Here is a 20,451-nt window from a genome sequence, read left to right on the forward strand (position 1 = left end):
GGAGCCCGGAGACCTCGACGCCGTCGCCCGCGGTCAGGGGTCGCGGGGGGCGACCTCGCGGGCGAGCTGTTTGGAAACTTGGCGACCGAGGCGGTCGAGGTGGCCAGGCCCCGGGCGGCGGGCGGCGGGGTGGCCGGGCTGCACCCTCCGCTCCCCCTCGGAGCAGCCCCGGCCCTCTCGCGCCGCCGCTTGGTTGTGGATTCCTAGAGCCGCTCCGGAGCGGGCGCGGCGAGGATTTGGGGTCCCTTCACTGGGGAGATGGAGCGGAGGGGAAGCGAGGGTGGATCCAGTTGTCCTCGGAAATACTTGCGGGCTGTGAGTCACTAGAACAGGAATAACCACCTTGTCGCTGCCTGCTCCTCATTTTGACTTTTTCCGACCGGGAACCTAAGCACCATTTCTTGAAGTAAGGACGAAGTATGTTGCTGCTACACCTGACACCTAACGCAGTCGGGTCATTTGAGCAACTACAGCAATCGACCCCCGCAAAATGTGCAGTGCAGGTCTTCAGATTAAAGAGGGGAAGGCTGAATTTGCAGTTAAGGAAAGTGGATGTAAAGATAGAAAACAATGACGTTAATTTCATAGAAGAGGACCCAACCCTATTTGTAAGACAAGGTCACTTTTTAAATAATATAAGAGAAAATTTAATAGAGATTTAATAGACTATTTGATAGAGATTTGTGGGGGGAAGGTACTGTCTAAATAGATCTTTCCAGTATATATTTGGTGTCAGATCTTCGTGTTTTTATTGGCTTTAATATATCATGAATGTACCTATCAACTTAATTGTAGAACTGTAGATCATAGGTTGTGTTAGGACTATTAAAGATTTTTAAATTAAATTCATTTTAGGTTCGAGGGTAAAGATTGATTAATTTGTGCAGTTTGATTTAGACACTTGTCTAAGTTTGTACAGTTTTCACAGTTTAGAGTGACAATTCTAAAGGCTGTCCCAAGTTCATAACTTTCAAATTCGTTGCTTACCTGAAGGCAGGTACTTGTAGCAGGCCTATTCCGTTCTACCTGGTTTTATGTGGCAGGTGTTCAGTGTTATTGAGTGTCCTGCGTTCACAAGGCGCCTTGATCATAATTTTTTATTGGTTGGAAATAATTTAATTTTAGGTAGTATTACTTAAAGGTTGTATTGACCTGAGTTTTTGGATGAGATTAAGCTGCATGTGCAGTTTGTTTAAAAAAACGAGCAAGTCAAACATTACTGGAAGTTACTAGATCTGTGGTATTGTGGTTAAAGGAAATGGTTATGATGGTTTCCAGAAGAGGAAGTGAGAGTAACATCAAAAGTGATTTGGGTATTTGGGCAAAATACCTTTTTTAAGTAGCCGTTAGACATTTTTATAGTGTAAGTGCAGTCAGAATTTAATACTCAAATAAGATGAACCTAAATTCTAAGCATTTGAACTCTTAATTCCAGTTTGGTGCCTTTTTGTAAAGCAATTTTTTTTTTCATTTCCTGTTTTGAGAAACGTTAAACGCTTGTATTAACTACTGAAACTTAAAATAGGTTGGATGTGATCCTTGTTATCTTCAAGTATCTTGAGTTAATGAAGTAGTGCACTTCAGTACTTACTGTACAATTATAGCTTTTTGAGAAATATTTTGCATACTTTGCTTGATTATATGAGTTTGATCTGGGCAGTGAGAGGAGAGCAAGAACATCAAGTGTGTTACTCTAATAGATTTTGGTTTCTTTCCCTTGCATAATTTTGTGTATAAGTGCATTAGATAGATTTTTGGATCTTTCAGCCTATGGAATTGTCTGTACGACTGTTAAATTTTCCCAGCTGGTTAGGGATTGAAACATTTGTTCAAATATCTTGCCAAAGAAGTAAGATCTGTTCACCATGTGTTTATAAGGTTCATTGCTTTCTGGATTTTTATGGCAATATAGACTGTAATCTTTCCTCTGAATTGCTTATTTTCTTTCAAAAACTTTCCACCTCATAATACAGTCTGGCAACTAACCAATTATGACATTTTTATTAACGCATTTATGCATTAGGTTGTCTACCAAATTTGAGTTTTGGCTCTATTTTAGTGGAGGTACATGTAGGTTGAGTATTTCTTATCTGAAATATTTAGGACAAAAATATTTCTGACTTTAGATTTTTTTTTTTCAGATTTTGGAATATTTGCGCGTACATGTATGTATGTGTGTGTGTGTAATCAGATGTCATGGGGATAGAACCCAACTTTAACCATGACTGTGTTTCATACACATCGTATACATTTGGCCTGAGAAAAATCTAATGCAGTGTTTTTTAGAGCAGCTACTTTTGACTGTGACATATCACGTGAGGTTAGGCGTGGAATTGCCACTTGTGATATCATGTAGACACTCAAAAAGTTTCGGATTTAGGAGCATTTCAGTTTTTGGGTGTTCTAATTTGGGGTACTTGATCTGTCTACTATGGAAATGATGTTAATGAGCACAAAGAAAAATAATGAGCTATGTAAATTAGGTTATTATAGTTAATTATATGCTCCGACGCTTAGGAGTGTTAACATTGGCTTATGAAAAATGTTTTTTAATTCATCAGTCAAAATATTTGAGACCTGATTATTTACAAGTTGTGAGAATCTTAGGGAACTTGTGATTTGAGGATATAATTCAGAAGGGGACATTTTAAATAAAAGATGGAGATAAAATAAGTAGTTTTATATTTTCTTTCCTTAATTCCTTACAGTTTTTATTAAAATATACATCTTCTTCTAAGTTTAGTTATGCCACTCATTGAAACAGTGATCTTAAACCCTTTTGAGAGAAATTAACAAAGCCAAAAGTTAGGAGCCGTGTACCCCACTGTTGATGCTGTCCCTGTGAGTTCAGTAACATTGCATAGGTGATTTCCTTTTTTTTTTTTTTAATTTTATTTATGTGTGTGTGTGTGTGTGTGTGTGTGGCCAGCTCAGCCCACCAGGGGACGGGGCTGGCTGGCATGTGGTGCTGGGGGATTGAACCAGCATAGGTGATTTCCTGAACATCCTTCTCTTTCATCTGTAAAATAAAGAATTTTAACACGAAGGTCTTTGGGGCTTTAATGGTATTATCCTTGATCATGTAGAAGTAGTAGAGAAGTTACAGGCCAGTAGTTTTTTGTAGTATAGGGATGGTAGTGCCTGCTCTGCCCATTTCACAGGGCTATTTGTGAAGGTAAACGATCGTACATGTGAGAATAGTTGAAGGATTCTATGCTTGTCACACAGTATTTATTTATGGGAGTGAGCAACTTCTATGGAACTTTTCTGAAGTTTTACTTTCACATAAACAGACACCTAAGTCTCAAAGGAAAACATTTGCTGAGTGTAAAATGATGTTCTTTTTGTCATTTACTTTTTTCTTACCCCTTTTCTTATACTGTTAGGAACATGAAGTTGATCATTGTATCAAAAAGATCTCAGTTAATACTTGGATTTTTTTTCTTACAGTTTTAAACCGTACAAAAGGAGAAAAAACCTTTCACAATTAGAAAATGTTTTAATATGAGGTTTTCACACAGATCCTTTTTAAAATTTAATTATAGAAATATCTCTCAGACTGGTGCCCCCTCAGACCTCCTAGCCTTTTTTCAGATTGTGTTTCCTGAAGGGGAAAAAATTAACCGAAATAGTAGTGTAAAATCGAAAGTTTTAAACTGATAACCTGCTTCATGAATGAGGGAGGAAAAAAACGGGAGCAGTGCTGAGTAAGGTGAAGGAACTGGCTTTGGTTTCCCCTTTCAGAGTTGAATCGAGGGCATTATTCTCTCAGTCAGTCAGGAGCAGAGAAATCAGGTCAGTCGTGTTCCAGGATTGGATTGTGGCAGTTATATGTTAATATTAGAAATTTTTTCTCTCTGTATTGGATTTCTTCAAGAATCTTAAACTTGGTAAGAAAAAAACACTAGCCTGACATAAAGTTTATAGTCTAAATAAAATGTGGCTTTATTTTTCAAAGAAGCTGTGTATGAGATTTCAGTACTTCTGCTTTTTATGCTTTAAAAGTAGGCTGAGAAGGTAAAATAAAGATCACGAAGGAATATGGAAGAAAAATAAAAAGATGTTTGTAGTGGCAGTGATATGTTGATTCCTATGTTTTCTTAATGAAATTGTTAAATAGGGCAAGTATTCGTTTAAAGATTACAAAAGGAGTACTGTACTTGTTATAAAAATATCAAATATAATAAGTGTGACCTCAAAAAATGTACTCCATTTGTCTTCTATTAAAAAAAAGCTAGGGCCAGGGAGATAGCTCTGTGGCAGAGAGAGAGAGACAGACACAGACGAACAGAGATAGACAGATTTTTTATAAAGCTATATAGATTTATACCCTTTTCTTTATAATGTTAACATATTCATATTTTATTATATTATGATTAAATTAGGTAGATTCTTTACAAAATGAAATCAGAGAAGCAGTATGGGCCAGTTTACATATGAATGAAATTAATTGCACTCCTTAATCTATTGCTTGCTCATTTGCATTTAAAGAAAATTAAAAGAAAAAACTAGTTACATCTGGTGTGTGTTAAAAATGAAGAGGCCAAGATGAAAATGTGTGTGTATGGAAAAATTTGTATTTTCAAGTTAGGATGATTGAAAATCTAATTGATGCTCTTTGGTAATTTGTAATAAAATTACAATAATTTTGGGCCAAATTTAGTGAATGTGCATTTTAGCTTAGTAGAACTAAGCAGTTTCATTGCCTTCATCCTTCTTAAGACCAGTTGTCCGATAATGTATGTAACAATTGTAATGCTGGCTGCCATTTATTGAGATTTTATGCTACACCGTTTTTATTTCATTTATCTTTAGAGCTCTGATGAAGGTAGCTTTGTTAGAAAGAAACTGAGCTTTTGAGAGATTAAGTAACTTGTCAAAGATCACAGAAAAGCAAGACTTTGGTTTGGTATCTTTTTTGACCCTTAATTTTGAAGTCTTAATTATTTTACACTTATTAGTGAATTGTTTGTTATAGTGAATGTTTCTTTAGAAACCTGCTTGTGGAAAGATACAGTTCAGCTTTGGAGTACACAGTAACCTTTTAAAGAAATGTGCAATGACAGTACACCAAGTATTTCCCATTTTACTGTGAACCACTGAAATTTATATGAAAAGACCTTTCAGATCATGTAATCAGTGTACGAGAGTGATCTTTTTAACTTTTTCTTTTTAATAATACTGGAGAGCAAACCCAGGGACATTTCATTGAACTTCACTCCACCTTTTTTTTTATTTATTTACTTTTTAATTTTTGAGACAGGCTCCAAGATGTCCAACCTGGATTTGATCTTGGAATCCTCCTGCCTCCACCTGTTTAATGACAACTGCTCTTTGACTGTGTAGTGTATTAAAATGTAAAATAGTTTAGAATTACAAACATAAATGTTGCCACTTTCTAGAGAAATGTATTTTTACTGACTTTGTATGTTAAATATATTTTTTATAATTCTATGATTTAGTTCTTGATACATTTTATAATGAACAAACTGAAAATACTAACCATATGATTATAAAAAAGAAGAAATTTCTGGTTGAAAGGGGAAATGAGTACATATAAAACAAAGGTGTGAACAAAAAGCAACAAGCAATTCCAAAAGTGCATACAGTCAGTCTCCTCACTTAAGGATACTTGGTTTTTAATTTTGAAATTTTAAATAAAATTTTCTACTTTAGATACTTACATTTAAAATCAGGTATTAATGTTTTACAATGAAAAATCCTCTAACTTGATCACAAGTCCGCATCTTGTACAGCAGTTAACCACTAAGAAGAATATATGCAGTGTATTATTTCTTGAAACTGTACTTCCGATTTGATTTGAAATTGTACTTCCGATTTGATTTGAAACTGTCTCATTGCTGTTTATCAATAAAACTTTGAAAAAAAAAATCCTCTAATTGAGGAAACAATTAAGAAAGCATAACCAGTAATAAGTCGGGTTCTTTTGTGTTAGACTTTACAAAATTAATAGTACTTCATTGCACATACAAGATTTTTTCTACTATTAATGTTGTATTTATTAGACAGCTTAGTAAAATCTTTTTTTTTTTTTTTTTTTTTTTTTCCGGAACTGGGGATTGAACTCAGGCCCTTGCGCTTGCCAGGGAAGCGCTTATTCTACTGAGCCATCTCCCCAGCCCCTAAAATCTTAATTTTGATCCTGTAGTTTAAGAATTAGTAATATTGTTGTTAGTCTTTCATGCATTGTTTAATTTCACAGTGGTGAGAAAACCTAATAGTTAATTACAGTACTGGAACATTTTACTTAAATGTTCAAACTTCCTAAATCTATAGTTGTAGGTAGATTTATACCTGTGCTACTTTTAAAATAATCTCTTTAGCAGACTGAAAGCTTGCCTAGGCAAGTACAGGGGCCAGGGTTTGATCCCCGGTACCACATGCTGTGCTGGCCCTGCCCCCAGCGCACTGAGCTGTTAGTAGAGTCCAACTCAGCACTAGGGAGGCTGAAAACAGGAGAGCTATTAGGAGTCTGAGCTGTGTAGTGAGACCCTGCACACACACACACACACACACACACACACACACACACACACACACAAAGTAATCTCTTTTTTCCTTTTTGAGACAGTCTCCCACTTGGTGGTTCTGGTAGATCTTGCACTTGAGGCAGTCTTCTGCCTCAGCCTCCCAAGTGCTGGTACTCTGTTTCAAAAAGATAAATAAATCAATAAATTATCTCAGAAGGTTTTTACTGAAATAATAATAATAATGTCCATGAAGTACTTTTTTTTTTTTTTTTTTTTTTTTTTGAGAGAGAGAGAGAGTGTGGTGTGTGTGTGTGGCCAGCTCAGCCCACCAGGGGGCGGGGCTGGCTGGCATGTGGTGCTGGGGGACCGAACCGCGGTCCCTGATGCTTTGCCAAGCCTGCTCCAAGTAGGTGCCTTAGACCACCGAGCCATCTCTCCAGCCCCTGAAGTACTTTTGATGTTAAGAACCATTGAACTGTGTAACCAGACATGGTAATGCATGTCTATAATCCCAGCCCTTGGGAGGCTGAGGCAGAGGATCACTGTGAGTTCAAGGCCAGGCTGTGGGACATAGAATTACATTGCAAGTCTTAAAAAAATAAAAATAAAAAATAAATTAACGAACAGTTATTTCTTTAAAACTCTGTTTTCTTTCTCTTTAATTCCCTGTGATGTTTACATTTTATTGTCTGGGTTGTATGTGAATTTCTGGAGGCCTGCACATAGGCTGTCTTCCTTCACAAGACCAACTTTGTGGTACTTGCTTGCTGTCAGCTCCTCTTACGCTTCAAGCTGTGTTTTGGCTAAGCAATGCTAGTATTCCACCGCTCCCACATCATGAAATACTTCTATTAACTTGACAGGTTAAATGTTGAGTTAATTCATGTATTAGTACAGTGCCTGGTAAAAGAGTAAGAAGTAAGTAAATGGCTATCGTTATTAGTGCTATTTCTGGGGCGTGGAACAAAATGAACACTTAATGTATATTTTTCTTCTAAATCAAGCTGAAGACCATTAGGAAGCATTTCTTGAACTATTCCTGCCTGATGTTATAGTTTGATATTTACTTTCAATACAAAATAATGACTTGTATTTCAGAAGTGTATTCTACATTGTCTTCTATAGAACTACTTTTTTTTTTGTATTTAGTACAGTGTCTGTAGGGTCTACAGGGTCTCACTACGTAGATTGGACTCGTAGTGATCCACCTGTGGTCAGCCTCCCAAGAGCTGGGCTTATAGGCGCGTGCCACCACACCCAGTCTCAATCGCCATCTCAGCGAGCCCCAGGGGCAGGGCCAGCACGACACACCGGGGGATCGAACCCCTGGGCCCTGTGCATGCTTGCAGGCACTTTAACCCACTGAGCTATTTGGCCAGCCCAACATTTCGTTAAGAGAAGAGAGCATAATTATTTAGAACTTGCTGTTACTTATTTGCCAGGCACTGAAATAAACACTTTATTTGTATTCTGTTTTTTAAAAACGTAATGATATCCTTAGTTTATAGATTTGGAAGTGGTGTGTCTTACTTTTCTTGTTGCTGAGTGAAAATATCCTACATCCAAAGTTAAAGGAGGAAAGGTTTATTTAGCTCATAGTTTATAGTGGTTTCAGTCCATAGTTGGCTGGCTCCAAGGCAGAGTGACATGGTAGACCTGAACTACAGAGAAGAAATAATTCACATCAGGCAGAAGGTAGAAAAGCAGTAAGGGACACTATAGCTGTTTTTATCCCTTACATGTTATCTATACCACTTAGGGCGGCTAGCACTCTCACCCTTAATCCTAGTACCCTTGAGCCTCACATTGTATCATGAATCACTCCAGCCTCACACATTCCAGACCTAGCACCTCTGCAAAAGCCCCACCTTTGACCCCATGAAGCTTTACAGGGGATTTAGACACAAGCTGTAACAGTAAAGCTTAGAAGTCAGTTTAAGATCTTATAAGATGTGATCTACTTGACTCAAAACAAAATTTTTAGTTATTGTGTATAAATGTTTTCCCTAAAAGTACTATAATTTTATCTACCACATTAAATAATGCTAACCTTTTTTAAATTTTATTAAAGGGTATAAGTAGACTATATATGGAAAATACAGTTCCAGTTCTGAGAATTAGAAATTTGTATAAATATTTTCATTTTAGATCTGCAGCAATTTGAGAGTAGTATTTTATGCATTATTGAAATACACTGATTTGAAATAGATGGGAACACTTTACGTTCTTTAGTTCATGCATAGTTTTGTTTCTGTGTAGTGAATAACCAACCTCTTCAGTTTTGGTTCTGCTATAAATTTCTGGTGGATACAAGCTTGAGGGACTTAAATGTAATTTTGTAATCACCTTTTGGGAGAGGGTCAGAAGATATAGAAATTTTCACTATTAACTCAAAATCTGTTAAATACTTTGATTCAGTCTTTGTGGTCTTTGTGGTAAGACTTTCTGAACTGTATTTGTGTAAAATATATTAGTAACTAAGTTTATGTAGTTTTTAAAATTTTTGTAGTTCATCCTCAAGGATGACAATTTAATAGTGAGATAATTTTGTATGATGTTATAGTTAAGGTATAGGTTGAGTTACAATTTCAGGTTGTACTAACAACAGGCTGTGTTCTGACGACCTGAATTATCATACAGTTTGTCCTCAAATTAAATTTTTTTTGTTGGAGTAGGAAACATTGAACTTTTTACAGGTAGACTTCTGGTTTGTTAAAACTTTGGTCCCATGGTTTAGAGTAGTTAAAAACAACAACAACAACAAACCCCTTCCCAATTGAATAATTAAAGCTCTTCATCAGGAAATATATTCCCTGGACAGTAATTTTTAGTCACAATATAGTTTTTTCGTTTCTTCTTTTTTTTTCCTGCCTGAACATTCTTCATAAATCAAGAGTTGCTTTTAGAAAAAATAAAATGCCCAACACATCTATATCGTTTGTATGAGTCTTGCATTTTTTGAGTGCTCATGATGTACGAAATACTTTAGTTTCTCATAGTGAGTGCAGAACTTTTTAAGGTAGGTTGTAGTTATTTTCTCCAGATAAATCAATGAAGACAAGATACAGAGAAGTTAAAAAAAATGTCAGTCATTCATGTTTATAAATGATGGAGCCGGGCTGGTGAGATGGCTCAGTGGTCTAAAGCACCTACTTAGAACAGGCTTGGCAAAGCTCAGGGACCGCGGTTCAATCCCCCAGCACCACATGCCAGCCAGCCCCGCCCCCTGGTGGGCTGAGCTGGCCACACACACACACACACACACACACAAATAAATAAATAAATAAATTAAAAATAATAATAAAATAAATGATGGAGCCAAGATTTGGACATGGATAACCTAACTTTAAAAACTCACGTTTTTATGACTGGGGGTTTAGCCCATTGATAGAGAATTTGCTTACCATGTATAAACCTTTAATTTTGATCCAGAGCAAGAAAAATCCAAATCAGCCCCAGTCTCAAAAAGCCCTGTGTTAATAGCTATAAGGCTAAACTCTTATTTACAATAAAACAATGCAGTGGTTTAGACTCAAGGTAAATGAAAATACTATGTGTGATTGAGAGGGGGATCTTAGTCATATAAGCAAGTTCATACTTAATTGCTAGGTCAGTATACTGTACTATGATAAAGACCATTTTCGTACTCTGATTATTCATATTAGCCTTTTATTTGACTGTTATCATTATACCTATTAGTAGCACCTAACATTTTTAGAGCATTTAATGTGCCATTTTTTTGAGAGACAATTTTTTTTTCGGAACTGGGGATTGAACTCAGGCCCTTGAGCTTGCCAGGCAAGCGCTTATTCTACTGAGCCATCTCCCCGGCCCCGATGTGCCATTTTTTTGCCTTTTTAAATTCTCATGAGGTAACTATTAACACCCCCCTATTTTCCAAATAAACTAAGATGTTATATAATATATCCAAAGTCCCATGATTAGTAAGTAGTGAAGATTGAAACCCCCCTAATTTTATTCCACAGTCTGTTTTTAACCTTTCTGGAGTACAGCCTCTTGGTGTAGGACGTTTAGGTAAGACCCATTGGGCTGTATGGAAAAAGGTGAACCAGTTCCAAGGAAAGGAGATTCTACATACCTTTTTATTATCCCATTGAAATGAAATTTTATTTTCAGTGTAAGAAGATCTACACACACACACACACACACACACACACACACAGAGACACTGTAGGTAGGTAAGTTTTTACACAATTTACACAGATTTTACACTGTCATTGCGGGAATTGGTTATCATAGCCCAGTGTATGTTCATATTTGATAGTTACTAATAACGTTAGGATATGTAGCTGAAGTTTTAAATAATCAAAACAAGAAACAGTGTATATTTTCTCAAAAATCTGAACATAATTTGAAGTTGCTTTAGGTTTCTGTGTTATCCAGACATGTTTATGAGGCTTGGTTTTCATTATGCCACTGATGTAAGGAAATGTTAATATGAAGCAGTTTATTTTGAACAAATTCTTAGTTTTGTGATTCTTAATTACTAATTATAGTTTGGAAGAACAAATTGTAAGGTTAAGAAATAACATTTTAAATGATAGTCCATTCTGAAGAACAGTCAAATGTATGTTATTATGATGTTGAAATGGCATTAACATTCTAGCTTTGTATCGATCTGGTTAAGGACTATGATTTGTAAATTTAAAAAAATTTATCTAATTATTTATGAGAATTATGAGGGTTTTTCCTCCCACTGCATTCCTATTTATATTTATAAAATATAGGAATGTTTACTTTGATTTTATATTCTGGCTTGGAAGCTAGGTGATATTTGAAAAAAGTTTCAATTTGAGTTGAAGTGCAAAAGTCATCCAATAACAATTTATTTTTATTCTTGGCTACCGTTTCTTTTTAAGGTATGTAAACTTTCACTGATGGTTTTGCTCCTGTTTCTGTAGCTGCATGTAGTCCTTATTTTTCTTTCTTTCTAGTATTATTTAAGTCACCACGAAACTGACATGGTTGTACACTTACACAGCAGTATTCAGCTTTGAGTAGTATAAACTATATTGTTGTATACTAAAACTCGCAACTTAGAGTACTTTTAAAATTGTAGCACCATGTAGTTTTAATCTTGTTTTGTTATTCTTAGTGTGCAGTGCATAAGTTTTCTACTGAGAAGTATGTCATAGTTTGACAATTATTGTTGACACGTAATTCTTTCTCTTTCTATTACAACGCTTCCCCAGCAAGGACAAGTTTGGAAGGTTTGCAAAGCTTTTCACCTTCCCTTTGCCCGCCTGCCCGCTTCAGATCAGTTTCATGCTCATGACTTCTCTTTCTGTAATCCACAACATAGCCATAGAAAAGAGTGAAAGCGACCCATTAAACTGCAGTACTGCATTTCCTCACACAGAGGCACCAGAAAGGACACATCCTTGCAAAAAATAGCATAAAAATAAATAGGAGTGGAATAATTTTAATAATTCCCTAAGAAATAACATCTCACTAGCAAGCAGTTAATTAAATGTCACGTAACAAAAGTGAACAGTATTAAAATTTATACTCTGTATTGCTGATACTTCAGGTCAAAAGTTTTTTCTAATAATACCTTACATTTGTGTAGTGCTTTATAGTCCATTACAGGGAATGCTGCACTGCTGATGTGGTCAGATATAAACATTTCACTTGTTCTCTGCTTGTGAGGTATAGAACAGATGTAGGTTCATCGTTTGAAGTGCTACTGGTATGATGGAAAACAGTGTTGTAACTCAGATGTTCAGAGGAACAGACAACACATTTTAACATTATAAAAACTTTAACAACTTCCAGTTCTTTTGAACTAGGGATCTTGTATTAAAATGTTTAAAGTGAATGAGGAAAACATTTTGGAAAAGACATTCAAACATAAGCTTTTATTTTATAACACCTAGAAAGAAACATATCCAGTACTGTTTTTAATATTTAATCTTATAGTATTTTACTAGCTTCAGATGAATACAATTCTACCTCAAACCAAAAATTTTTTTCTTTTCTTCTTTTTCTTTTCTTTATTATTATTTTCCTTTAGGTTTGAGCTTTTTCCTTCACTGCTGTTCTGCGCTAACTGCTTTGAAACTTTCCATGCATTTTTTTCAGTAGAAGAACATCTCTGTACTGTCTCCCATTGCATATTTCAGCTGTGACAATCCCTGCACTTTGCCTATTCATTTTATCACCTGCTCACCAAAAACAATAAATACCTCTCTAATTTCTGATTACAGATTTGCTGCTTTTCATTTTGGAAGGAGGATTTATTTCACTTTTTTATTACTTTTTTTTTTTTTAGGCTTGTGGAGATCCTAAGGCCAAACCATCATACCTTATTGACAAAAACTTGGAATCTGCTGTGAAATTCATAGTCAGAAAATTTCCTGCTGTAGAAACTCGCAACAACAATGTAAGTCATTTTGATTTTTCAGTTATTTGATTTTAGATATCTATAAAGAAAGCAGTGGCCTGTATCATGCTTGTAGTAGTTCTTATTTTGGTTTTGATATACATATTATAAATAGTAAGGGCTCTGATTACTTCTGAAACTACATTGTCATTTCCTTGTGGGAAACATTTTTAATTTCTTACTATTTTATTTTATTTATTTATTTTGCGGTACTAGAAATTGAACTCAGGACCCTGCACTTGCCAGGCAGGCGCTTATTCTACTGAGCTGTCTCCCCAGCCCCCTATTACACACAATTTTAAGGATATAATATGTATAATATCCAAATATTTGTGTGAATACTTCAAGAGATTTTTTTGGTTTTGGTCTTATAAACTTAAATTTGTTTTAAGGTTAATAAATGACTTTGCAAGGCTTTTATTTTTTATTTTTTTCATAATTAGTATGTTTAGTTGTAAAATACATTCATTTCTTTATTTTTGTAGTTGACAAAAATATTTGTGAAAAGCAGACATGTAAAAATTGTTACTATCATTACTTTTCACATGGGAAGGTTTTTCTCTTGGTGTTTTGAAGTGTAACATTATTCAGAATCTTTATATATATTTTGGTAGTTCTTCATAGTTTTTTAGGATAAAACATTGTATGAAAGTACACCATGGAATTTTAAGACAAATTTTGCTGAGTTGGAGTTTTTCTGCGTCTTTTTAGTTTTTTTCTTTGAATTTACATCGTTATCACTTTTGCTTTATGTACAAATGTAGTTTAGAAATTTCTTTTTATGATTTCCCTATTTTTGCAAATGTTTGAAAGATATAATATCATTTTCTTTTCTCAAATCATTTGTGTTCATTGAAGATTTGTGATTAGCCTATTCTTTTTTTTTTTTTTTTCTGTACTTTAGGGAAGGTTCTACAGGGTGTTCAGGGTCTCACTACTAGATTGGACTTGTAGTGATTTGCCTGTTTACAGCCTCCCAAGAGCTGGGATTACAGGTGCATGCCACCACACCCTGTCTCAGTTGCCATTTCTGTGTGCCCCAGGGGCAGAGCCAGCACCACAGGCCTGGGGATCGATCGAACTCCCAGCCCCTGGGTCTGTCTGTCTAAGCAGGTGCTTTAATCCGCTGAGCTATTTGGCCGGTCCTTGTGATTAGCCTATTGATATCACTTTACTGAAAACATGTTTTCATGCCAGTCAGTTAAATGTCTGGTAAAGTGCTTTTAAAATAAGTTTTTAGAGTTCCATGTTTTGTTTTTGGTTTTGTTTTTAAAATACTGATTAGTAGATATCTTGGTTTTATTTCTGATTGAATTGGTTCCTGACTACAAAATGGATGATTCAAAGTATATGCACTTCTTAAAAACATGACTATGGAGAAGTCTTTTTTTTTTAAGTGAAATTATTTGGCTGACTCATGTGAGAGCTTGTATAGTCACTCTAAATAAGAAAGGTTTATTACGAAAATTTCCTGAATTTAATCCTATGTATGTTTCATTCTTTAAAAAAAATATTATTATTATTTTTTTCACATTTCATTGTTTTTTTTTTTTTTTTTTTGGTGGAACTGGGGATTGAACTCAGGCCCTTGCGCTTGCCAGGCAAGCACTTATTTTACTGAGCCATCTCCCTGGCCCCTACATTTCATTCTTAAGACTCATAAATGTGACATGAATACTTCAAAAATTTTAAAACTTTAATGTGCATGTTTGTGCATAATTTTTTATGTAACATAGTTCCACAATATGCATTCTTTCTTAGAAGATTATCAAGAATTGATTATATACATATTTTTTTAAATAACTGATTTTTTTTTTAAGTTAAGGGCCAATTAAGAATTTTGCTTTTCTTGATATGCATGGCAAACTGTTTACTTGCATAATAACAATTCTGTTGTTTCTTGTTAATAGCTTTAATTAACCTTTACAACATCTTTTTTTATTTTTATTTTTTTTTTTTGAGGGGGGGGCTGGCTCAGAATGCCTGCAGGGCATGTTTGGCTGGCTGGAGTTGTGGGAATGGAACCACAGTAACCTGAGGCTGACTGCTTTGTTGAAGCAGCCTCTTAAAACAACTGAGCTAAGGGGCAGGCCCCAACCCTTACAACTTTTAAAGCACCTAGTTGAATTTTTCTTTTGCTCTTTTGTGGTAGGGTGGGGTGGTACTGTTGATTAAATTCAGGGACATTCTACCACTGAGCTGCATCACCAGCTCTTTTTGTTTATGGAACAGGGTCTCACTAAATTGCCCAGTCTGGTATTGAACTTGTCTTCTTGCCTTATCCCCCTGAGTAGCTGGGATTGTAAGAATGTACCAGCACAGGTGTTCAAAATTGTTATTTTTAATAAAAGCTTTATTGAGGTATAATTCATATACAAAGGGTAGTCAAATTATATGGTGAATTAAATTTAAATTTTTAAATTAAAAAAAATTTTAACACTGAAAGACATTGTGAATAATCCCTTCAAATATTTCTTGCTTTGAACTTGCTTATCCTGTTGTTCTTCTTACTTTCTGAAGCAGTTTTTGAAGTCCTCTTTCATGAGTGTCTTAATGCAGTGTAATAAAAAATAAGATGTGTACTCTTGCCAAGTATGATCTGTTGGAGAAATGGACTCGTAGAAACACTGCACACATGTAACTCTGCTCTTCACCGGTCACATGGATAGGGGCAATAAACATTTTGATTTGTTTCGGGACACCCAGGTAGACATGACAGTGCAACCAAAAAAACAAAAGAAAACTTCAGAACTGTCTCAGGAAGTAGCAAGAACAGTGGGATAAATGTATTCTAAATCAGAGGACTGTTTTGAGGAGGATTAATGACAGTGTGTCTTTCATCATAACAAATTAAAAATGTATATACATCACATATAAACAGTCATTTTATTTCTTATATAGGTCATCCATTTGAAATGTACTAATCACAGAAATATACTGAGGATGGCTTATATACTGGACAGTTCACCTATTTGAAGTTCATGCTTTTTAATGTAATAAAAATAAAAGTAAAAAAATAATAGCTTACCCAAATTACCTTTTCACTACTTCAGAAAGAAAGTAAACCCACTAACATTCATTCCCAGTTTCCTATCAATGACCATTCCTAGGAAACCACTTACCTACTTTGTGTTATCTTTGCCTATTGTGGAAATTTTGTATGAATAGAATAGTAAAATATGTAATCATAAGGTTTATAGAAGTAGCATGGCAGTATCAATATTTTATTTCATTGCTAACTAGTATTCCATTGTGTAGCTATACCACACTTTATTCATTCATGAAATTTATGGATGTTTGGTCAGTTTTTACTTGATTATTATAATTGTTACATGAAATGTTAGATGAACATTGGTATAAGTTTTTATATATATGTATTTTAATTTCTTTTGCGAATAGATACCTAGGAATAAAATTGTTGGATTATGTGATAGTTCTTTCTTTAACCTGTCCAATTGATTATATAGTATTGAGTATTATGACTATTTGTAGATTTACTGTGATTGTTTGCAAAGTCTTGTTATACCATCTTTGCAACTGTTCTCTATATATAATTTGTTGTTTTTGACCTACTGAAGCACTAGCTACAGTATATTTGTGAAACTTATTGATCTCAGTTTTGGTCTAGACCTGTTAAAATATTGCTGAGGGTTTCCTAGTCCACTTCGGTTAAGAAATGAGAAGTGAGGTGTTCAGTTAATCAATCAACTTTAATTTTAAGACAAGTTCTTATGGTATAGCCTGTCCTTGAACTTGCTCTGTAGCCTAAACAGTCCTCCAAGCCTGATCCTTCTGCCTCAGCCTTCCAAGTATTGAGATTATAGGCGTATGACCTTATACCTGAAATACTATTTTAACTTCATAAAGTAGATTGATGAAAGTTTAAAGACCTGGGGGCTAGATATGTAGCTCAGAGGCATAAATACCTGCTTGGAAAGCACAAGGTCCTCAGTTCAAACCCTAGTACCGAGAGAGAGAGAAAAGCATCTAGGATTAATAGGAGCTTGTAGATTTTTGGCTACTAAGTAAATTGTAGAAGTGTTATTGGAATCACAATCCTTTATGTGTCACATAACGTGCTTGCTTTATCTCAGGAATCAAGATAAACACTGTGTTCTACTTTGATTTATATTTTACAAGTACTACTTATCCCCAGTGTCAGAAAAGGTACTCATAAAAAATTGTTTCCCATGGAAATTCAACTAAATTTTTTTTTGAAATTTCTGAAATGAGTTTTTTTGTGGTTTTGTTTTTGGAGATAGGGTCTCACTATACAGTTCAGACTAGCATTAATCTCACTGTGTAGCCCAGGCTGGCCCAGAACTCATTGTAATCTTCATGCCTCCGCCTCCCAAGTGTTGTAATAACAGGTGTGTGTCACCATGCCCAACTCCTAAAGTAAGTTTTTACAAAAAAATTTATTTTCAGCCAAAATTTTATGAATTTTTATCATCTCTTTAGTCACTGCCCTGATGACCATATATTTAGTTCCATTAGAACCATGAGCTCCTTGCTCTGGTACACAGCGAAGAAGGGGGCACTGGTGACAGCAGAGGGAGTGTGCATTGCAGCTTCTGCAGTAGCGAGTATGGGTTCTGTTGAGTCATGGTTACTGTCCCCTCCTGTCTGTTCAGACTTCCTTGTGACTTACGCCTTTATAGAGGGCAATCCGTTACTCCACTGGAGAAAGAAAATTATAGAAATTGCTTGTATTAACAGAAGTTATTTTGTACAGGAAATTTTATTTGAAAGGATTTTTTTATAAAGAAAATCATCAGATATATGTAAAACTTGTCCTACTAGTTGTTTTCCAAAACTTTCTCCTTTGTATTTACATCTGAAATCTAGTTTGCATTTTTAAAAAATGGTAAACTTATTTTCTGTCTTGAAACTATCATGATGGATTTACCCATTATACTTTTTTTTTTTTTTTTTGTATTCAGTACAGGGTCTACAGGGTCTCACTGCATAGATCAGACTTGTAGTGATCCGCCTGTGGTCAGCCTGCCAAGTGCTGGGATTACAGGCACATGCCACTACGCTCAGTCTTGTCCTATCAGGGTGCCCTGGGGGCGGGGCCGGCACAGCAGGCCTGGGGATTGAACCTCTGGCCTGTGCATCTGCCTAAGCAGGCGCTTTAATCTGCTGAGCTATTTGGCTGGCCCTCCATTATACATTTTATTTTATTTTATTTGTGCATCTGCCTAAGCAGGCGCTTTAATCTGCTGAGCTATTTGGCTGGCCCTCCATTATACATTTTATTTTATTTCGTTGTACATTTTAGTATAAAAATGTAATTAAAACTTTGGGTTTGATTGCTAGATTATTAGGAAAGAATTTTGTAAGAGACTGTCCTTTGTGTTAAATTAGATTTTCAAGTCAGTGGGAAGAAGGATGCATTGGTAAGTTGAGTCCCACAGAGTAATACAGGCATTTTAGATTAAAATGCCAACTATTATTGAAATATTTTGAGAAGTATGTTTTCTTTCTGTTCCAAAATATTTTTTAAAAATGTTTTTGTCTTTTTAAAACAAGTTTTGCTATATAGTTTAGGCTGGCTTTAAGCTCTTTGTAGCCCAGGCTGGCTTTGAACTAGGAATGATCCTCCTGGATCCTTGGGCTTCAGCTTCCCGAGTGCTGGGATTATAGGCGTCTACTACCATGCCTTGCTGAAAAATATGTTTTCAAACTAAGAATATTTTATGTTATAAATATTATCTATGCATTTTCTCAAGGAGCATAGTATCATCCCATAAAGTGAGACTTACTTAGGATAGGATCAGTACTTTATACTTAGTTTTTCTGTTTCCACAATCTCACAGTATGATTGTGAGCATATGTTCACAAATGAATAAGTTATGTTTTATTATAGTAACTCTTATTTAAAGAACTTTCAATTTACTTACCTATCTCAGTCATACCTGAGAGCAGTTAAGAACTATGGAAAAAGGTAATTCTACTCTTAGGAATCTTTTCCAGGAGAAATGAAAACACATCTGCCCAGAGACTTGTTCATAGAAGCATTCATTGTTTAGAATAGCCCCAAACTAGGGCTGGTGAGATGGCTCAATGCTCTAAAGCACCTACTTAGAACAAGCTTAGCAAAGCACAGGGACCGCGGTTCAATCCCCCAGCACCACATGCCAGCCAGCCCCGCCCCCTGGTGGGCTGAGCTGGCCACACACACACACACACACACACACACACAAATAAAAATTATATATAAAAAAAAGAATAGCCCCAAACTAGAAACAATTCAAATGCCCATCAACTGATCAATAATTAAAGAAATGTATTATTTCTACATAACTATTATTGAGCAGTTAAAAGGAACTGAGATAGATGGTACTAAACACTGAAAATGTTAGGTAAGGTGAAGAAGCCAGGTGTAAGATACTGTATGTATTATGTGATTGTTTTATAGAAAATGACTAGCAAGGAGAAATTTATTGAAGCTGAAAATAGATTGGTATTTGCTTAGGGCTAGGATTACAAGAAAGATTAGTTGGAAATAGTAGGCACAGAGAACTTTTTAGGATGATAGAGATGCTCCAAATAGAAGCTGGATAGTGTTGCTTATAACCATTAATTTACTGCAATTATGCATAAACATGATTTTGAACACTAAGAAATAGTATGCTGTAATATAGGAAGTTTAGAGAAAGCCTTTTTGGTTTTCCTGTGAGAAAGCTTGCCAAGTTTACATAGGCAAAATTATAACAAGTTTCTGATACACTGTACATTGAAGGATCTTGCCTCAGGCACACATAACTGACAGGAAAAGAAATAAAGATACTAGAAAGTTTTGAGGGCAAAGGACTGTTTAATGTTTGCCAAATACTGTGCCTATATCAACAAATACTGTGCTAAACCAGTTTGACATCGTTTGATGCATTTAATGATTATCAGGGTGGGGTCTAACCAATAAGAAAGGCCCGATTTATGTTGAGTATATCCAGGTTATAAAACTCATGTTATGTAATCGCATGGTATATTTTTAAAACCTTCACAATGGAATGTAAAGGTTTTAGACTACGTATTTACATTTCTCTTTGTAATGGAAAATGGTGGTATGAAATGAGGTAGGTTGTGTTAATTCTAATATAATAAGAAGTCTTTTGTACAAAAATGTTATACCTGACTAACTCCGCTACCTGTATTAGCAGTTTGTTAGTACTTAAGATAAAACTAATTGAATCCGTTTACTTTAACTACTACGGGACCCAATCTTAAATTTCTAGGACTTTTTTTTTTTAATGTATTTAATACAGGGTTCAGGGTCTACAGGGTCTCACTACACAGATTGTATTTGTAGTGATTCTCCTGTTTTCAGCCTCACAAGTGCTGAGATTACAGGCATGTGCCAACACGCCCAGTCTCAATCGCCATCTCAGCGAGCCCTGGGGGTGGGGCTAGCACAGCACACTGGAGAACTAACCTGGCCGCTGCGCTCTGCCTAAGCATGTGCCTTAGTCCGCTGAGCTATCTGGCTGGCCCCAATCTAGGATTTTTAAACAATGTGCTCAGTTAGTAAAGAGAGATTTATTCCTAAACTTT

At 35.5% G+C, this 20,451-nt stretch overlaps 1 protein-coding gene across 1 annotated transcript in view; it reads left to right on the forward strand.

The window, feature by feature from the left end:
* The first annotated feature begins 419 nt into the window (after window positions 1-419).
* The window catches only part of Nckap1 (NCK associated protein 1), a 103,270-nt gene continuing 83,238 nt past the window's right edge, over window positions 420-20,451 (forward strand). Inside the window, exons 1-3 of the mRNA XM_004628636.3 lie at window positions 420-608; window positions 11,705-11,722; window positions 12,784-12,894. Of these exons, the coding sequence (XP_004628693.2) occupies window positions 420-608; window positions 11,705-11,722; window positions 12,784-12,894 (318 nt within the window). The remainder of the gene's footprint in view (window positions 609-11,704; window positions 11,723-12,783; window positions 12,895-20,451) is intronic.

Source organism: Octodon degus, unplaced genomic scaffold, assembly GCF_000260255.1.
Source record: "Octodon degus isolate 3935 unplaced genomic scaffold, OctDeg1.0 scaffold00025, whole genome shotgun sequence".
NCBI lineage: Eukaryota > Metazoa > Chordata > Mammalia > Rodentia > Octodontidae > Octodon > Octodon degus.